General features: G+C 36.1%; 1 protein-coding gene across 24 annotated transcripts in view; it reads right to left on the reverse strand.

The window, feature by feature from the left end:
- The window catches only part of LOC134796187 (perilipin-4-like), a 40,955-nt gene that overhangs the window by 15,800 nt on the left and 3,009 nt on the right, over positions 1-22,146 (reverse strand). For 22 of the 24 annotated variants that reach the window (XM_063768191.1, XM_063768182.1, XM_063768192.1 and 19 more), the window contains exons 2-5: positions 15,594-15,605; positions 13,813-13,992; positions 12,410-12,544; positions 11,954-12,019 (exon numbers count right to left, since the gene is read on the reverse strand). In XM_063768191.1, the coding sequence (XP_063624261.1) occupies positions 11,954-12,019; positions 12,410-12,544; positions 13,813-13,992; positions 15,594-15,605 (393 nt within the window). The remainder of the gene's footprint in view (positions 1-11,953; positions 12,020-12,409; positions 12,545-13,812; positions 13,993-15,593; positions 15,606-22,146) is intronic. The other 2 variants (XM_063768177.1, XM_063768176.1) reach the window with 2 other exon arrangements.

Consider the following 22,146-nt stretch of genomic DNA (forward strand, 5'->3'; position numbering starts at 1 on the left):
GTAAGCACTTTTACTCAGCTCACACCCGTTGTCATTCTCAGTGGAATCAATCGATGGGGCGTAAGAAGGTAAATAAATATTTGAATTATTCATTTTTCTTTTGTTTTTTTCTCAAGTTTCACACATGCGTTAACGCTTGAGGATAGTTGGCGGTGAACTGGAGTGTGTGTGTGTGTGTATGTGTTTTCTTTTACTGTATAATTTTACGTGTAGTACTTGTGAGGGCGTTGTACTCAAACAGCGAATCGTTTATAATAAGACAATATGCTGTGGTGTTAGCGGGTATGTTCTCTTTAAACTCCATTTCCAATTTAATATCAATGGCTCCCGAGTTGAAGGTGTCACACTGTCTTGATGTGTCAATGACTATTAATAGAGATTGTGTCTTGTAATGAGCATAATTTACTTGAGGGCTGGTATGATCACGGTTGTAGTACGATCGTTGGAAATTGGTAAATGCATCGTATAAGAGCGCATAGTTATTAGATTTAAATTCAGCCGAAAATGGATCGTATGGATAATACTGAGCGTTCAAATACACCCTGCAATTGGTAAGATTACAATGGTCGAATATACTCATATCTTTGGTCTTGTCGTTCCTACGAGCCGTTTGGAAACCAACAATGAGATAGCGAGGTTTCTCCAGCTGCGTACTAGTCTTGATGCACCAAATATGACGTTCTGAGGCAGGTAGTATGGGATATTCATACAGTTCCCAGGTGCGAAACGCTATCTGAACCGGTATGCTCCCCTCAACGTACGACATTAAGCGTAGTTTCTCCTTATCAGATACTTTTATGACTGGCATCCTCCATATGATACGGGTGATTTCAATGACACCATTTGGAACCGCCGGTTTCGGTACCTTCTCCGAATCAACGGCTGCTAAATCTAAACAGTTTACATCTGTACTGGCACGGTTTAATATCAACTCGTGTTTCCCATTCATTATTACCTTCTTATAGTCCTCGGCGAAACCCAAGAAATGAGATAGAGGTATAGTTAAAGTAAACTTATCATGAATCTTTTTAGCACCAACTTCCCACCCCGCATTCTGAAGACTATAGTCCATTTCCTTGGTGTATGAGACTAGTCCCTTAATAGTGGATGTGATACCGCAGTTTCTCGCCCGATCGATCTCCACACCGTTCAATTCATAACGAATGTCTTGAAATAAAAATGCAGCACCATTGTTGACCAGTAGACATCCTTTCTCCACTGTGCCCTCCACTAATATTTGACTCTGACTCGGTAGTAGGATTAGATCTTGACGGTTGATACATATGTGGATATTATCGTTATTTTTAAAAGAGTCATTATACGGAGTGTATGGGTGAAATTCTATACTTTCTATGGAGTCATCAAATGACACCCGCTCACCAATGTCTAAGATAGATAACGAGGACATACTTTAAAACCGATAGTCTGTAAAAATGTGCTATTTTCTGTAGTCAATTTCTTTGGTTGTTGTTGTTGTTGTTGTATAAGTGGCTGCTGTCTTAGAGGAGTAGTTTTCACCTCGAGAGCAAGATCTCGACTGATAGTGTAGGGGTTGCTACCTGTGCTTATATTCTTATTATTATGAATAATCATTTTCTTATTTATTTTTTACGAATATGCAAACGCAGTGAGATGTTTTCACCTCGGAAATTCACCGTATCACCGGACTCGTTTACTATGCGCACTTCAATGTGTTGTAGGTTGGTGTTACTCTTCTTGACAGGTAGATAGATAATGTTAGATGGTTGTTCAATTATTTGATAACCGGGCGGGACGTCAGGTGAATACTCGTGTATTACATGCGACGGCTTGTTGTTTACGAATGACCCCTCCACAATATTACACTCTATTCTTATAGTATTTGTTATGAGTATGTTGATCGATTCGTCTGACCAATGCACTGTTTTAGCTTTCAGCGTTTTTGGCGAATAACCAAAGAGTGATCCAATGCTGTTTGGTTTGTTCAAGTGAATATCCAATTTTGGTGAGTACATCATACACTTGGAGGTGTTGCTGTTTACAGAGATATCAATCAATTTTTCAGCGTCACCATTGGCCAGCTTTATCATTTCGCGGTTCAAGTGATTTATTATATCATTGAGCTCGTACGAACCTTCTGGAATTGTGATAACTTTATCTCCATAATGAAACAGGTTATTGGTCTTATCAACATTTGGAATAGAGTTGAAAGTCTTAAAGTACACTAGCGCACACTCATAAAAACCATCACTGTCCAATTCTAGAGCCGGTTGAAAATCTACATTCAAAATGGACTCATTGCTGTTAAGACTTATTGTGAATGAGGTTAATGTCATGACGAAGACGATAATGATGATGATGATAGTAACGATTATCGTGGTGGTGGTTTACAGACGAGGATCTTAGCAAGAATGAAAGCACACGTGTAATGTTTATGGTATTTATTTAAAACAAACGTTTAGCGCTCTTACATAGGAATTCCAAGCATAAATGTCCACAGTTTACAGTATTAAATTTCTGTAATCGATTGTAATTATACTCTACTTGCGTGTTGATGGCAGATTTCTTAATATAATCAATAAACTCCCTAGGAGGCCTCAAATCGCCAAAGCTGTCAAAATACAAGCAATAATCACCCTTCTTAACATAAGCGCACCAATGTGTACCCTCTCCCTGTTGCGTGTCCAAATTAATAATTCCAGTTTCATAGTAGTGTGGTTTCGTTGGAAGATTATCTCGCATGAAAACACCTCTAAAGTAGGGAATTTTCTCTCTACGCACACATCTTACTATATCCAGATCGGTGAGGGCTTTACCTTTTGGCGGCAAATCTAAGTTCTTGTTTTTTTTTTTTAGCTCCTGCTGCTGCTGCTGGTGTGATGTAGAGCCCCATACCACGTTTATAAGGTGCTAAATATAAACCTTTACCGACAATTTTACTGCCGTTATTATTATTATTATTGTTTCTATTCTTTACCATTTCATAGATATTTTTAGCGGCAGTAGTGACCCCACCGGCTAAAGTTCCCGTGGCTGCTAAAGCGCTCAGTAGCGGTATCAAAGGTAGAAAGCCACCACGTTTAGGTATCGGGATGACTCTTTGTTTGCGTTGTTGTTGTTTTACAACTTTCCCTTTAACATATTGTTTTGCAGCTTTCACACCCACTTTGAGTAATGTAGTAGGAGTAGTAGTAGCGGGTTTCTTTTTTGCAATTTGTCTTTTGACCGCATCGCGGCTTGCCTTTATAACTTTCGAAATTGGAACCACCCCCATTCCGCGTTTGACTTTAAATCTCATAATCTTATCTACCGCCAAAGAGGCTATTCGTTCACCGATAGAACTGTTAGTGGCGCTCGTGCGATTTCTAGCAGCTTCAGCCAATCGCAGGTCGGCTTGATGGCGTCCCTCTAATGTCTTGTCACGTGAGTAGGCAATATCATGTAATTTGCAAGCTTCATCGAGTGGGTTCACTCCTGGATCGTTACGAGCCAATCTCTCCTTCAATCTCGTACCGGGACCGCAATAATTGTAACCGGGTATGTGAAGTTCAAATGGTAGATTATTAATTAAATTATTAATAATACCACCACCACTGCTGCTGCTACTGTGATGAAGATGATGACGAAGAGATGTAGATGTCGCTCGATGTGTCCGTCTTCGCTGTTTGGAATTATGATTAACACTAACCCCACCGGTGTGTGTTATCATATTAAGTATCAATAATCGACTGTGTGCACTTATAGCATGTTCTCGCATATATATATATATATATTAATCACAACACAGAGTCATACACACAATAAAAAACACTCACAGATCACTCTCATTACATCCCCCTGATGATGATGATGATAATCCTCAAACTCTAGCTCCAGCTCCGTCTCCGTCTCTAGCTCCGTCTCCGTCTCCGTATCTAGCTCCGGCACCGTCTCCGTCTCCGTATCTAGCTCCGGCACCGTCTCCGTATCTAGATCTAGCTCAATCTCTAGCTCCGTCTCCCGCTTCGACTCCGTCTCCGGCCGCTGCTGCTGCTGCTGTTGCTGCTGTTGCTGTTTCTCATTTGATTCTTGTAATGATGTTGATGTTGATGATGATGATGATGATGATGACATGTTTGCAAGTATGCTTGTATGTGTGTGTCCGTGCATATATATATATATATACACGTCCTTAAGATTTAATAGATCACAATAAAATGAAACTTAAAAAACAAAACACGTCGCTTACGGTAAAAGATTGGACTACGTCAGATGATTATGTGAAACTATGTTGTAATCAATCTACAAAAGCAGCAGCAGCAGCAGCTGTAACCCGTGTCTTCAAACATGGATCGTTGTTGGCAAACAATATTAGATGTCTCATCTGTGGACCCTCCAACTGTGGCAAGACTAATGTCTTGTTGTCTCTACTTTTAGATCCGAACGGTATAAAGTTTCATAATGTTTATCTTTATTCGAAATCATTAAACCAACCGAAATACAAGTTTCTGAGTAAAGTTTTAGAGCGGGCGGGTGATATACCGTTTCACACCTACAACGATAAGAGTCAAGTTGTCCCACCGGCGGAAGCCTCGGAAGACAGCGTCATCGTGTTTGATGATGTAGCGTTGGAAGATCAAGATGCCATTCGTCAGTACTTTGCCATGGGACGTCATCGTTGGTTAGATTGTTTCTACTTGTGTCAGACATACAGTAGGATACCTAAACAATTGGTACGTGATAATGCCAATCTTATATTGCTATTTAAACAGGACGAGTTGAATTTAAAACATGCCTATGATGATCACGTGAACACCGATATGAGTTGGGAAAAGTTTAAGAAAGTTTGTCGTGAGTGTTGGGAGAAAAAGTACACTTTTTTAACAATCGACAAGGAGAGAGACATTAATAAGGGTCGATATCGTAAAGGATTTGATGTTTTTATTATTGTATAAAGTTGAGTGTCATCTCCGGTTTATTATCAGTTTTATGTTGTCAGCTACTGAGGAACAACCTCTTTTTAAAAAAATTATAGGTGAACCAGGATCTATTGAGGGTGCGCCATGTTACGGAAATTTGTTGGTACTAATTTCTAGCAATGGCAACAACTTTAATAATAGACAACATCTACCCTCTATGATAGTTGTCAATATTGACAATGTAAACATTGCTTTGTCTAGTTTCGTGTGAATTATTATTAGACTGCAATAATCATGCCGAAAGTTTTAGATTTTACAGAGAAAAAGTTGTAAACGGTGTATATAGTTATTTATTGAAATAAAAAACGTGCGGGAGAGAAATTTCTTCCATTAGAAAACATAACAAAATTACCACCTGAATTGACGGGTAAGTTTCAAACTTATGGACAAATGTCACTATAGTCAGGTCGTCACGATTTGGTTGATGTCTTGTAATAATTTGATTTGTGCATTAGGTGTATCGCATGCATCGGTATCACGGATTGCTAGCGAAGGGCGTAAGGGCGGAATTAAACGACCAAACCTAAAAAAAAGAAAACAAAAAAAGAAAATAGATTTGGATGATTTTGATTTATGTCATACGTCGTAAAATTCACGAATTTTATAGCGTAAAAACCGAAGAAATATCCAAACATCAAACTTCGCACTTATTAAAGTTGTCGGAATAAAACAAAAATCATCTGCCAATTTCCATTGTCCCCACTATACAAATTGTTGCTATATAAAATTCAAAACGAGCGCCCTCTTGACAATACTCCCAAAGTTCTGGTTTACCTATATATACCTATCAACAACAACAACAACAGCAGCAGCACATGCACTAAAAAGAAAATATGTTTGGTAATAAAAAGTTGAAACGGAAACTCATAGATTCCATTGAGAGTGTAAAGAAAAAAGTAAAGGCATTGCGGGCAGATAAGTCATCTCTTGACACATCACTGGCTCAAACCTTTGAACCAATTACAAAACCGCTCAACGTTTTAATGACTAAAGCGTTAGAATCTAAAGGTAATAATGACAATGAAAATGCTAAACCAGAAGCAGCGTTATTAATGAATAACACCCCTCGTCGTCATCCTCCCATGTTAATAAAAAAAACCTCCACACCATTACCAACGCCAAAATCACGTAAAAGGAAGAAAACCGAAGAAGAAGAACCCCATAGTGAACTGATTAAGTGGAACGATAATCTTCAAACAAAAGCACAACAGTTGAATTTTGATGATGATGATGATGATGATGAGGAAACTATGAAGTCAGCTCTCGAGAGTGATGATAATGATGATGAGAATAATCATAGCAGTGTATTAGATCAAAGCGATTATCAAAAATATCTCAAACACTTTTCTAAAACACTGAAAATACCATTCGGTGTTTATCTCAAAGAAAATAAAATGTATATTGGAGATAGTCAAATTAAAATAATCGATGATTTGATACATATCAAAGATTCAACCTTCAAAATGACACCTGGGCTAGGTGAACTTATCTTTCAAAAAATACCTAACAAGGATATAATTTCGAAAGACGATGTAAAGGATTATAATAAGATTTTAGACATTACAAACGCTCATCGTAGAGGATTCGCACCAAACGGTCAACTGAGCGGTGACAAAAGTTTAAAGTATAAACTTTTCATTAAGCACTCGCAAGAATCTAAGCTACATAAAGAAGGTGGATGTTTGAACCCTCATAGAAGCGATATATTGACTACTAAAACGTTTTATCCAAAAACTGATTATATCTATTGGGATGATCCAAACGAACTGGTTAGCCGTTTACAGCTTTTGGTCGCATCGCAGAGCGCCGGTAACACCTCCCATGCTAACGAGATAAACGCGATAGTTGAGGAACTGACTGAGGGTGGTATTATTTTAAAGTAAGAAACAGGATCCGAGGAAACAGACCCTCTTCTCCCGTTAGGAAACCTGTTCATCCGATCGGTTATCTGTTTTAAGTAGATCAGTTATCTGTTCATGTGGGCTAGGTACTCTATCTGATCTATATAAATATGGCTGAGGGTATCCTCCATTATTCACTTTCACAATGCCTCTTAACAAGTTTGGACAACACTTGGGCAGCAGCAGCGGCAACGCAACTCGTGACAAAATTAAAGTGGAAAAAGATTTAGTAATTTTTGAAAACAGACGGTTGAGTGGAATTCAAAAAGCAATATTCAAAACGGATGCTATCAACAAAGCTCAGTTTGATGAACAAATAATATTATTACTTGGAAAGATAAAGAGCAATCGTGCTGATATAAGAGATTTAAAAGCAAAGCTTGAAAAGTTATCAGCCAGAATTTCTACACCTGCACAGCCATCAGCATCATCATCATCATCAACCATACCAATAAAACATATTACACCTACACACATAAGAAACAACAACAACAACAACAAGGATGAGTAAAGCTCAGGTAGTTAATGAGATACATAAGTATGCGAGAAAAACATTTCCACGTCGCCGTTTCATTCAAAGAGGTTTCGATGACACATGGCAGATTGACTTGATTGATATGCAAAAGTACTCGAAAGCTAATAATAACTACAAATACATTTTAGTGTGTATTGATACCTTCTCGAAATATGCTTGGTTGCAACCGCTTAAATCCAAGAGCGCTGAAGATGTTACAAAGGCAATGCGCAAGATTTTAAGTGAAAACGAGAGAAATCCTAAAAATATTCAATCCGATGACGGGAAAGAATTTTTCAATGTCAAATTCCAATCGCTTATGACGCAACATAATATTAATCACTACTCTACATTTAGCGTTATGAAAGCTTCCATAGTGGAGAGGCTAATTAGAACCTTAAAACATTGGATTTGGAAACAATTCAGCTTGAATGGTTCGTACAAATGGACACAACTGATAAAGGATGTGGAATATTATTACAATAACAAACCGCATCGCACTATCGGCATGGCGCCAGCGAGCGTGACTAAAAATAACTCTTATCAGTTGTTACATAATGTTTACAATAACATTAAAATGAAACCACGTGCCAAGTTTAAGGTCAATGACCCCGTGAGAATTAGTAAATATAAATCAACTTTCGCTAAAGGCTACACCGGTAACTGGACTACGGAAATATTTAAAGTGCTCAAAGTGCAAAACACTAACCCGGTGACGTATTTACTTGAAGATACCCATCATCAACCTATTTCTGGATGTTTTTATGAGCAAGAATTACAGAAAACTAAACATAGTGATATTTATCTAGTGGAAAAAGTTTTGAAACGACGCGGAAATAAAGTGTATGTAAAATGGCTTGGCTTAAATGAAAAAAGTTGGATAGCTAAGGATAATATTGTTTAACTATTTTCTTTTTCTTAATCAATAAACGAACACCTTGTGATTGAATTGGATTATATTTTAATTAAAACACCCCTATTTTTTTTACATATAAGATTTATTATATAAGAGAATATAAATGATTACAATTAAAATGTACACTCGCAAAGGCAGCATCAGCAATTACATTGAAAAAAAAAATACCTTAATATTCATTGGCATCATCATCATCATCATCATCATCATGATCAGGTGATGCTATGATGATTGGTCCAATCACACAAAGTATTACATTTAGTAGATAGTTAAATGATTTTAAGGTAAACATCACACGTGAAAACACTTCCGCTTCAACACACCCCAACAACACAATCCAATCTTTATAATTAAGTGTTACACCACCCACCATCCCTTCCAATTCTTCATGTATATCATCCCACATTACGGTCATCAGGTAAATATGAATGTCGTCGAGGTGTCCTTCAATATATAGACGCTTTAATAGTGTTGATACATCTGCTCTAAAAATATGTAGCGGCATTCGGTGGCGCCATCTACTCATCAGCATATTTGTATTGAACGCACGTATCCACTTGTCTTTGTTTCTTTGATTGTATGACCTCCTCCTTGCGGGGGTGTCACTCTCATAAGCATCTTCATTACAGTAGAGCGGGTTAAGATTTTCTTTGTTCTCGTCCTTTTCTTGCGAACTGGTGGATGGTATGATGAGATCTAGAGGTGCTTCCGCTGCTGTTGCTGTTGCTGATTGTGGATGCTGTTGCTCTGAAGAGATGATGACGTGGCTCTGAGAGCTACTTTCATTGCTGCTGCTGTCGTTGTTGGTGGTACCCTCGTTACCTGTTGGAGGGAAATATAATATTATTATTATTATCTAATTCGCTATACTTTCCAAAATGCTGAGGTAGAACAAGGTTAAAAACTAAACAGAAATTTTAATGTTTTAGGTTGACACTATATAAAAAAGGTATAAATATAAAGAAACTAAAATCTTACATTTATCATTAGATGATGGGGAAGAATCCATTTTTTTTTTTATATAATAATAATATTATTATGGTAACTCGAGCAATCTGTAAAAAGAAAAAGAGACAAATTACTTACAATTTACTTCTCACTGCAAAACTCGAACAGCCATGTCTTATTTTTTGGCCCCATACACACAACAGACATATACCCCTTCTTCAACTCTTGGACGGCATCATCCTCTAAATCGTTAAATCTACAGGGCAGAGTTAAATGTCCCTGTTGCAAGACAACTATAGTTTGCATCTTGTTATCATCAAAGTGCGACTTTTTTTGGTAACAATCTAATATAGGATATGGTTGTTTTACCAACAAATTTTTAGGTTTAATCCAATTTACAATGTCGCTACCGCGTTCGTTTAAAAGATTCATGTAGTTGTTATTGGACATAATTAAAGAATAATTAATTTTTTTTACGTGCTTACCAATGTGTCAGTAGAAGGGGTACGGTCAATTGAAAGAAACTATGACCGAATCTGCTTTTTATAGCAAAAATGAAGGGAACGATTTCATATGTGGTTTAGAATCGAAAGATAAGGTAACCATGATATTACTTCTCACGTGATAGTCTGATTAGAGCTGTTATTGAAACGTTTGCGGTTTTCAATTTTATCAAAAAATATTTATAAAACATTTTAAGTAGAAAAAAATAATAATAAACGTACCTTGACGCAAATTTCATTATTCTCTCCGTACAGGTTTAGATGGTAGACGATCTTTACAGTAGAGATCTGCATTGGGATCTGATGTTATAATAGACATTTCTTCATCAGCCCACCGCCGCATATGCTCTAACATATACTCATACTGCTGACAGTCTTCACTCAATACCATAGGCTTCAGAGTGCTTGTTTTGACCGTTGTTGTTGTTGTTGTGGATGTTGCAGGTGATGACTTATGTCTTTTCGGGGTTGTATTGGTGGTGGTGACAGTAGTGGTAGCAGTCATTGGTTTAGGCGTAGTAACACTTAAAAGAGTGCTTGAACCCTGTTTCTTTTTCATTACTCGAACAGTCATCTCTATTCCATCTCCATCTTGAATGACCTGATAATATTCATTTTCCGTCCATGATTGTTTGACGCTAGTTTCACGTCTTACTCGTCTCCCATGTACAATAGAAGATGAAGTATTCTCTATCTGCTCTTTTATGACCTCCATTTTAAATATTATCATATTACCATCATTGCATAATGGTAAGTCTACAATTTGATTATGTCGCACAATTTTCGATGCGGTTTTTGATGTCATTGTTGTACCCCTTTCTCCCATAAAAAACTTTACATACCATTCAAACGAAGCCGCGTTGGAAGATGTACTTTCATCGAACACAATAGCCCTTTGGATATTCCACGCGCCCGCAGCACATGATGGGAAGTAAAAATCTTCCTTGTACGGTGATAAAGTAACATTTCTAACGTGATTATCATATACTGCATGTAATTGCAGCATAACACTTAGATGTAAAAAATTGGAAATGAACATTATGTAATCCGTATTGTATTGAACTATTGCGTCTCCTCAGAGCTCCTAATTCATACTGAGCTTTAGTTATTTTATTAAAACCTAGATCAACTTGCATAAATGCATATTCGATAACACTCATAGACCTTGATCTACCGGATACGCCCACATTTTAACTATAATGCAGTAGATGTAATAAACAATTTAGATGCGTATTGATGGATTTGCAAATAACATTACCGAGTCTACCATTTCATACATCAAACAGCAACAATGTAACTGATAACAGAATAGTCAAATGATTCTCCCACGCTATATTTTATTAAAACAAAGGTTCACTTGAACGCAACAAAAACGGACCATCTGATATGGAAATAAGCATTCAAAGTGAGTTGTTTTAATTGTTCGCGAGTACAGGCTCACCGCACATGATAACGGAACATGTGCTGATAAAAAACAACCTCAGAAATACATACCTACAACATATATGAGTAAATACCTATAATTAGGGTAGCCGTCTTACATTTACCTTAATAAACGAACAATCTTGTATGGAAACGTATATTCAAAGTGAGCTGTTTCAATTGCCCATGAGTAGAGGTACATCACATGTGATACAGAACATGTACCGATACAAAACAAGCCCAGAAGTGGCCCCAAAAGATATTTACCTAAAGTGCGCCAGAACCGCTATATTTACACTACTAAAATAATAATATTGCAGTCTACTAAACTACGAGATGGTTATATATGTATGTAATGCGATATAATTCGGCAATAAACTAAGTGCAGTGTGATGCGATTCAGCAATTTGATATTGAGACTTTTTATATTGTTTCTAAAGATTACATAAAAAATATGATTAAGATTTAAAAAAAAATTTATACTCTATCTAACGAATAACATAAAAATATCTAATGAATGCACTATAAAACTGCAATGGAAACTAGCGGCATGTGCCAAGAATGATCAAAACACCCCCGCATACCCTATTTTGGCCGAAGCCCAGACTGCGGTCAAACCTGGCTGATGATACTAAAGAGTTAAAGACCTAATGGGTTCGTTTACCTTTCACCCATCCACCACCTTCGTTCTTTTACGTGCTCACCGCTTGTGAACATTTCACTACAGCAAGAAGTACAGAGATAGTTGTTAGTATTAAAGAAGAATTCTGTGCTCAAGATACTAAGTTATGTTGATATAAAAGTAACTTTACCTTTAGCTGCGTTGACTGCCGCCTCTGCTGATTTTTTGGTATTATCTACGGTTGTTGCAATTGTATCTAGGAAGAGTGCAAAAAAAGAAAATAAGAAAAAGCTTTAGGTGCAAAGATAAAGAAATATTAAGAGAACTTGTACTCATATCTATGAAGTCTTCAGTTAAACTATTCTGCTGTCCATATCTCGTTATCTGAAAGTACTAACTATTACTTTGAAAAGATCCTCGTTCAGACTGCATCAAAACGCACCAGCCTGTTTAGATAAATCTGGATCTAGTAATTGTTGTATCCTTCACTATATTTCTTTCAGGATTCATGTTTGTGAGTATATGGGTACCTAAGTACTTTTATAAGCTGACTAACTCGAGGCAGCTTATTCCGGCCTTTAGAATCTCGTAGAGTATCCGGATTTTGGTCAACAGTCAACAACATAATAAAATTATTAGCACATACCTTTAGCAGTGTCGACGACCTTCTTGCCATCGGCCACGGCTCGGTTGGCAGCGTCCTGCGCCTCTCCAGCCGCCAGGGACACCTTCGATAGCTCCTTGTCCAGGGCATCGATGGCGGAGTTCTTGGCGGCGTTCGCTGCAAGGTTACAATAAGTCAAAAAGGGCCTTGGGAATATTTTGGATACACTCGTTTTAAATTTTATGGGTTATCATTATCATTAGTATGTATAGGACTTTGTCGATTGGTGTAAAGATTGTCCCGTGTTTTGTAATTGTTTTTTTGGAATGTTTGTAAACAGTTATAAACGCCCATTTAACTTAAAAACTTAAGGAAGTTGCTAAAACCCACAATATTGGACAAAAAATGTCGTCTAACTAGTTTATTAACATTTAATTATAATGTTACTACCAACATTCTAAGCGCTAGACCGCTAGAGTGGTTCAAGACATAACTATTTATGTGCTGGTACTAATGGGACCAATAATCTTCTCCTGTCTTAGAAATATGTATGTACTTCGAAAATAGTGTAAAGATATTATTAAGGTTGGAAGAGTGGAATCGACTGGCATAAATCGATACGGTCCCTTTATCAGTGTACTACATTTACTGATTGTCCGTCTAACATTAACCACGCTAGTTATGCAACATACAATCTAGGCTAAACGACTTTAACATTAGTCAGTTTTAAATAGGTACCTATCAGCGATATATTTATTGTTTTTTCGAGACGCGCTTAATAGTCATGATTATTAAAAAAATATTAGCACTCGGGTTCAAAAACCGCAAGAAACGAACGCAAACTTCAAGAAAAATCTATAAAGATATACATACGTTGATAATAAATTGATCTATAAAGATATACATACGTAGGTAAATGAATTTCGAACTATTGTGAAATTGGAAATAGTAAAATGTAAATGTCAAGAACTGGGACAAATGGCAACCGGAAATGTTTACAACTCATTTGCTGGCGCTAGGTATATGGGCAAGTCGCGTCATCACTTATTTTCTGTGCAACAGTCATTCTGAATCACCTCAATCATTCTTAGACTTCCACAATAAGATGTTCAACATCCATACAGCTAGACTTTGCCAACTTTTGCGTTGACTCTAGCTGACTCCAAAGTAAAACACTTGACTTCCCTTTGGCTAACTTCTGCGCGATGCTAATGGGGACTACCACGGCTGAATTCATCACTGTGGCGCATCAATATAATTGCCTGGTGAGCGAAAATACGGTAGCCCCCATTTTCAATCTTCTTTCTACACCTAATCTGCCAAGCACGGCAACTCTTAGCCTCTTCCATAATTCTTGAACATTGAGGCGAATTAGACTGATTAACCCGAGAAGCTTTGTTATTGGTCTCCACAAATTATCATCATACTCAACAACCACTCCTTACCTGAGCTCGCCGCGTCATTGGCAGACGACTGCGCTCCACCGACCAGCTCGCCGGCCTTCTTGACCTGGTCTTCCACGACGTGGGCGGCGTCCTGAGCCTTCTCCGAAGCCACCTGTTCTACATCCTTCTTCTTGCGCTCGAAGAGCGACGCTGTCTTCTCTCCGATGCTTCGGAAGGCTCCTGGACATCAAATAATATTTATTAGATTATTAACACTGATTGGTACTGTCATACATAAATAAAATAAAATATTTAGCCCATAATACACACAATATAATATATGAAAACTTTCGACCTATCCTATTTTCTGTAAAGCGTCTAGATATTTAATTTACACATACGCATACCTACGTTTTGGAATTTCTAAAAGATTAAATCTGTTTTCAGGACTCGAAAATTCTTATCGAGGGAGATGCGTGTATAGATTACCATAAGTAAATATGTAAACGAGCAATATAATTTGACTGCTGTTTTATATGCCGTAAAACGACGTAAACAACTTTACTGTGCGGCAGACAGCTCTCCGAAATAGGAGATAAACAATACGGTTCGAAGTCGAAGGATAAAGGGGCAGATATACCTATGTCTATCTAGTTAGGTACTTATCGTAACTTATCTAATACTCAGAGACACTTATAAACATATATATTTGTTTAGTAAGGCCCTATTAATTACAGTCCATAAGTAAATAACGAGCGCTTCCAGAGTAGAAACATGTTTCTTTGGATATTAACGCAAGAACTTTCACCAATTTCACCCCCTTGTGATTATGGGTTAAGAGTAAATTACAATTTAATACTGACTATGACAGCTATAAAATCCATTTCATAGCAATACTTAATTTTGACACAGGAGATAAATTCTTGGTGGATTAAACGAATAATTATTAAACAAGCCGGTTCGCAGACAGCGCTAACAGCGCTTACTCAGCCTCAAGTCGCACCCACACACATTGGCGGTTTAAAACTGACGACACGGCTTCATAAATAAGCTGTCATTGATTAAAATACCTCTGTTTACTTCGAGAATTTTAGCCAACATTGCATTTGCAATGGGTAGAGTAATTATAGAGTTTGCAGAGAGTCGTAGCAGCTGCATAGAGGTAGTTTCTGACAATCGATACGACATGTGTTGAGTTTGCACGGAAGCCCTTGACCTGACCGAGCTGCAAAGGAGACGCCGAAATCAATATTGCTGGCGCCCGGGCCTCGTGCAACTTTTTCTTGAAGCTAATATTATATTAATACTATGCTACTTTTTCATATCATTATTATATCTTTATTAACAATACTAATTTAGATACCTCTAGTGTCAATTAAATAAACATTTCATCGTGAGGCGATACTTCGCATGTTTCATATAAAAAATATCGAAAAAAAGTTTTTGTTAACAGAAACCAGAAACCAAAGCCCTCTATTACTTTTACGACTACAAGCATTCGAAAAAGCTCTGCTGAATTAATCTCTTATTATTTACAGATAGATGGGCGTTGTTTGTGATAACAGAGAGCATATTAATATTTTTGAACTTACTATAAATACATAATATAAACAATTCAACACATTCCGCATATACCTACTTGTGATATCTGCGCGTTAATTATAATATGACGATTATAAGTGGCTCTGTTAATACACAAATAGATTTATCCGATCCATTTATTACCCACACAGTGATTAAATTTAGATCTATAATAATACGTACTACTATGTATATATTAATATGGATTAGTTACAGACATAGTTTTTTTCTAATAACATATCAAACATATTATGACTCACCAAGGTTTTTGTCTACCAGCAAGCGTGAAAACACACAGTATAATTATTTAAACTATATTATATAAATATTTAAACTTCAAGGCAACTAGAAACTACATAATATGGTGAGTTAATCGTTGGGTGGTAAGAATTATGTTTTTCTTGTAACATTTTGTCTAAATAAGTGTTAAAATTACGTGAATCTACTATGTTTCTACGAAAAATACGAAAAGGTACTGTGACTGTGTTGGATATAATGAAATTCGTTATACGTATTAAGATTAATATAATGACTACTTATAACTATGTATAATGTATATTTAACGAGATTTGTAAACTATATGATTTAGCAGATAAGGTAACTACATAGTAGGATACTACATACATAGTAAGTATTGCAACCATAATCTAATCTAATTAATCTCTCAGGGACATATATGCTTGGCGGGGCGGGGTCAATAACTTATTTAATAAATTTAATTAAGCACTTCGCTTTGTAATAAGATCGTGTTCAACTGTAATTTATAGGGACATTCTAATATATATTTTTAAATATAGCTGCAGGTTGAGCTGAGGGTTTTAGGATGTAAAAATAGGTCAAAAATATCTAAAATAACTGTGTTAGGAAATATTTATTTATTTAATCGCACAATAAACACATTGTACAAAAGGCAAACTTAATGTCATAAGGCATTATCTACCAGTCAACCTTTAGGCAAAGCAGATACATATAGTTTTGTATCCGAAATAATAATACACTTCTGTGAAAATTATAATTTATAACAATTTTTCACCGCACGGCAATCATGAAATTACATAGTATTTTTTTCACGGCTCTATGTAGATACCTATGCTTTGTTCGTTCGTTTGTATCGTCCATTATACACAAAGAAAAAAAAATCCAATGATAACTCTTACTAGTGAAGTCCCGTGTAAGTGAGTGGTAATTGACTCGATAAGTGTCACGCGCGTGCATTGTTCCCGTTCTTTTGACCGAACGGAAATAGATTTGGGAGTCCGTCAACCGATCCGGGATCATTGCTCGACCGATTTCGCAACGACCACCGATTGATTGATGCCCTGAATAACTCTCCAGGACCACTTGAACATCATAGGAACTAAACGACAGCTGGATATGCTATCTACAAGTGATTTCTGGCTGGTTTGAAAATTGAACTACTCGTGAGTGAAGCATTTTTAAATTATAATACCTATACATATAGCTACTGTAAAAGTATGAGTAAAAAAATATGTTGCATACATTGAAACATTTGCAAAATGGAAAATACTAGTTACTACGTGTGTAATTATTTATATCAATAAGTGATAGTATTCCTGATTAAATTAAGATTTTTGGCACATCTAGGTCATTTAATACGACACGTTTAAAGTATATTAATAAGTACCTACTTACTTATTTCAGTTTAGGCACAAATTAGTATACATATACTTAATTAGTGTTCTTATAGCAAACTTTAGATCAGGGGCCTATTGCATTATACATACATACAATACAAGCTTGAGACTAACATTGAATTCGATTAAAATACAAGCTATTAGTGATTTTCTATGTAATTAACGTCTGATTTAGTTACCTATAAACTATTGTACTCGTATTAATAATAAAACAAACTTTTAAAAATTTGCTTTTTCTGTGTTCTCTAATATTTTTTATTTTCTATGATAGAGATTATTAGAGACCATCTGGAATCGCTCAAGAATACACTTAAGAGTTTGCAAGCTTATATCAATGGCAATTAGCTTGTCCGTGGAATTTCTCAACAATGCATCATCGCTCCGCAAACGTCATGTGCGCATGGGCCGATTATAAATATCCGCCAAGATCAACGCTAATCCAATTTTAGCAGAATGGTGGGAAATGTTCATTCGCGAAGAAAATAATACACCATGAAAACGATTTCCTTGCAATTTAGTTAAACTTTTACATCTCGGCAATAGATAAGTTCTACTCTACCGCAATGTACTCACTCTATTTTAAGAGTATCCCAAAAGCAATTGAGAGATTCGGTACTACACTTTACGTACCACTACTGCAGTGGAATATATTTCAAAATTGGTAGGTAGACAAACGGTTCTAATTGTTATTTGGTAGTGAAGTATCTTGATGGAAAATTTGCTTAGCGTATTTTGGTAAACGTGGAAATTAATAAGTTAGTAGCCATCATAAAACTCCTATTAGTGATGAACTGTTAATCGACTTTGTGACGTCATAACATGCCCTAAATATATTATGTGGAAATGTAATATTATTGAGAACAAGAATTAGACGCACCTACTCGTGTATAAAATAACATGTGTGTTTCAATATATTGATATGTATTGAAATAAACATGTTATTTACTCCATTAACTCAATAAGAACCATCTAAAAATGTCCGACAGCCAGTCTGGGTCTCGGCCCCGAGTCTAGCTCCAGGTGTATCGACCCGTCTAGGCTAGACCGTTTTATTACTGCGGATCGTTTCATGACCTACACTAGGACATTATATCAACAAAGCGATATAGAGTTACTTAGATGTTTTGGTTAGGTACTAATCACTTGACACGCCTACAGTGATAAATGGATTTTCAATATCACTTTTACTTTTCTTGTCAGTAGCGAAAAAACATTATATTTTAATCTTGCTAACCAATTTCAAAGACTTGATATGTAGTAAGCACTAAGCACATTGAAGAAGATAAAAGTATCTACTATTTTTACGAACGGGAGATTTTACAGAAACTATAATTTGTAACATTGATTTTTATTATCTGATATTATGTAAAACCACAGTCTGAAAAATGTTCACGTAATGCCAACATTAATTAACACATATTATATTATTTATAACCACACATGGTCTCTAATGTGATTAGATATTACCTCTTCTTCTTCCTCGCGTTATCCCGGCATTTTTGCCACGGCTCATGGGAGCCTGGGGTCCGCTTGACAACTAATCCCATGATTTGACGTAGGCACTAGTTTTTACGAAAGCGACTGCCATCTGACCTTCCAACCCAGAGGGGAAACTAGGCCTTATTGGGATTATTATTGGGATTAGATATTACCTGTTTATTGAATATTGTACCGAAACAAGAAAACATCCGTAGGTAATTGAAAATACTCTTTGACGGCTTAATTTTATTTATCAGTAGCACATATCAGAAATCCGGTAGTCGTAATGACCAAACATTGTACCGGATAAGTATAATTTATCTATCAGGTTTGCGTGAAACTGAATTGGCATTTTATTTACATGTTCACACATGTGGACATCGCCGCTGTCCACAGATTTTTTGTAAAATGAAAATAGTGTTGTGCGCTACGTGACTAAACGTAATTATTTGAATGAAATGAACGACCAAACAGACCAATGAACCCATTTTCCCAAAAAAAACAGATATTGTAGTTCTTAATAGTAAGGTAGCTATTGTAGGTATGTACAGTACATGGCGCTAAAAGCTTCAACGCCCACAACACAATGTAGGTAAGTGGGTTACCTAAGTACATGTTATTTTCTCTGGATCGATCCATTTAGACAGGTAAAAATATTAAAATCCTAAACGAATGAGTTGATAGAGTTACACCAAGAAAAGTCTGCAGCGATTTTGATAGCCCACGCTGTGCAAGTGTTATTTATACGTCATAATTTCATAGAAGTTTCACGTTTAAAATAACACTTGCACTGCGTGGGCTATCAAAATCGCTGAAGACTTCTCTTGGTCTACCTCTATGAATGGACGACTACGGAAACACACAAACACAGCTACTAATCGGAATGCTCAATTCCCGACCAGAGCACTCAGCACACCTATACTTAAGTGTTATCAATGAGATCGGTAACAACATTCCGTCCCCCGCAAGCAGTGCTCAATTGAGATAATATCCGCCCAGCTATTACCATGACATCAGATTCCGACGCCTGTGATGTCATCTCGCACGGACTGAAGAAAAAATACGGGTTTCGCAAATACTAGCGATTCAGTAAGGAAGATGAGGAGTTAATCTTCATCCAGTGTGATTTTTTATTTCTAAATTTAGTAGATTGGATATTTTGTATTTTGTGAAAAGCTTGCATTTTTAAAAATTGCGATGGAAATTTGAGTATTGAACCACTAAACGCTAATGTTTAATAATTGATTATAATGGTAGGCCTAGGCCGTAAATTGATAACAAAGTTGGACTTAAGGCTTATGTGACAGGTGTTTGTGTTATTTTGATTAATAATATATTGGGCTATTGAGTGATACACGTTCCTAGCCACTTCAATTGACTTTTAATTGTTTATACTAATTGACTATTTATGTAAAGATGTAATAATGCAAATTATGATAACATTTCAAATTTCTTACTTTTAGTCATCTGTGTACCTACTTACTGGTAAAGAGCTACGTGAACCATAGCCGCTAAAGCACATAAACAATACACCATCTAAACAACATGAATGTTTAGTAAGTAAGTAATAAACACTGTTGTATGAAAGGATAGGTAACAAACAGCTGCAAAGGTAAGGGAAATTGTCTTTCTCATACTTATCTAACTGATGAGTTCAACATTTTATTTCTTTTTACCTAAGCTGCTACGAGTGCGAATGCGACTTGTATCTACTTATCTCTTTATTCTATATAGCTCTACCTGTTCACAGTGAAACACAGCCAACAAAGTGTCTCAGATTGACCTCTGTTCTATTTATGTGACCTTGAAAACAAAGGAACCCATTGTCTACCACCTTGCCTTTTGACTGGGAACAATTACGATTTTAATCTCGTTATAAAGTCATTCAGTTCTTAACTCTTGTGATGATTACTGATGATGCATTAATAATTAATATCATTCAGGGCAGTGAATACATGACTATTTTTGGCTATGACAATTTGTGATGTCAATTTAATTGATTTGATAACCATTGTATTTGATCATTCACTTTACACTTAAATAACGATGATCTCTATGATAACGATGATCTCTATGTTTTCATCATTAGAGCCAATTCAGAAAAATAGGATGTTGTCAGAAGTATTTGTATGTATTATAATAAACATTATTGTTACAGTATGATTAGATAAGTACATTAATACACAACATAACTTACTAATAATCTACTATACTCACTTAGCTAATAATCTATTATAGTGTAGATTAGGTTAAGTACATAAAAAAATATTGTAAAATTTATTTATAATAAACAGTTTTTTTTTTTTTTTTTACTTATCATTACTGTGTTATTTTCAGTTTAATCTCATAAGCTAAATACTAAAGTAAAAAACTATCAATAATGGATTAAGAAGCAGTTGATTAGTGCCATAGTAGTGCCTACTAGTTTCTAGTAGAAGTATCCATAATTTCTAAAATCCTGCGTGTTATTTTGTCCATACCGTTCGTGGTTCGTCTAATGAGTTTCTTATTCAAGTACCTCTGTACACAAGAAATGCTCGTGAAATGAAATATCCCATATGTTAATAAACATGTGCGCCCTTCACAGGCCTTAAAATACCGCGGCTGGCATTCCTGACTTTATTTTCGTTTCAAAGTGGCCAGTTTCGACATGGTAAGGAATATACTACATTTTGTATATTAATTAATATATGATAGGTAAAGTATGATAATTTTGAATTGGTAATCCTTTTCCAGTCCATTAAGTTTTAATGTGCAGGAATAGGACGGACGATTTGTATCATGTCTAAGTAGAGTCCGACCGGTCGGCCTTGATGATGTCATCGCGCCTGCAGCGAGTTTTGGTTTTATTATGGTTTGATTATGATGGCCTTTGCTTGAAGAAACAATGCTTATCTTTTGTTTACGTTGTAAAAACGCTTAGATTTTTTTAGCGAAGGTGCAAAAACCTATTGGTGATTTAATTTTCCTTATTAGAGTGAATGGCTTAAAACCATTCAATTCGATAATTTCAATTGCAGCTAGTTTCAAATTAATTGAATCAATTTTTTTTTAATAGTCATATATTATTCTTTGGTATCATAAGTCTTAAAACCTAAGACCCTAATCGATAATTACAAGACGTAGTAGGTCCGAGGTCGAAGCGACTCATGCGACACGGCAACTGTTATAGCAAGCTCGGCAAACACCAATAACTTCGGGCAATACAAACAATGGCCAGGCCCTAGTTTACCAATAGCAAAACGGAATAAAATGTTAACTAATAATTTGATAAATGTATAAACTCATATAAACTTAAATAGCCTTGGCAAGGCCATTTGGCCATTTGACTGCAGAGTTTTTTCGGTGCACGTGTACCGATACAGACATTTGTAGAGTAAGTTCGCTTGGTGCGCGACCCAACATAATATAGTGGTCTGATTACTATGGTATGGTGTTTGCTTACGTTATCGCCCTCAGATAATAATATTTATTTGAACCGTTGGCAAGCGAACATATTTAGACTAACATTGTAATAAATGTGATTCATACTTTAATCTCATTAGCAACTATACTTATAAAAACATGTGTTAATCTTAATCATCAATATCGTTTGAACTTTGGGTCGATAAATAAGAAAGGTAGTGTGTAGTGTGCTTATCTACATATTCTAATTTTGGCTTATATTGCTCATTCTGTT

The sequence above is a fragment of the Cydia splendana genome, chromosome 13 (assembly GCF_910591565.1).
Source record: "Cydia splendana chromosome 13, ilCydSple1.2, whole genome shotgun sequence".
NCBI lineage: Eukaryota > Metazoa > Arthropoda > Insecta > Lepidoptera > Tortricidae > Cydia > Cydia splendana.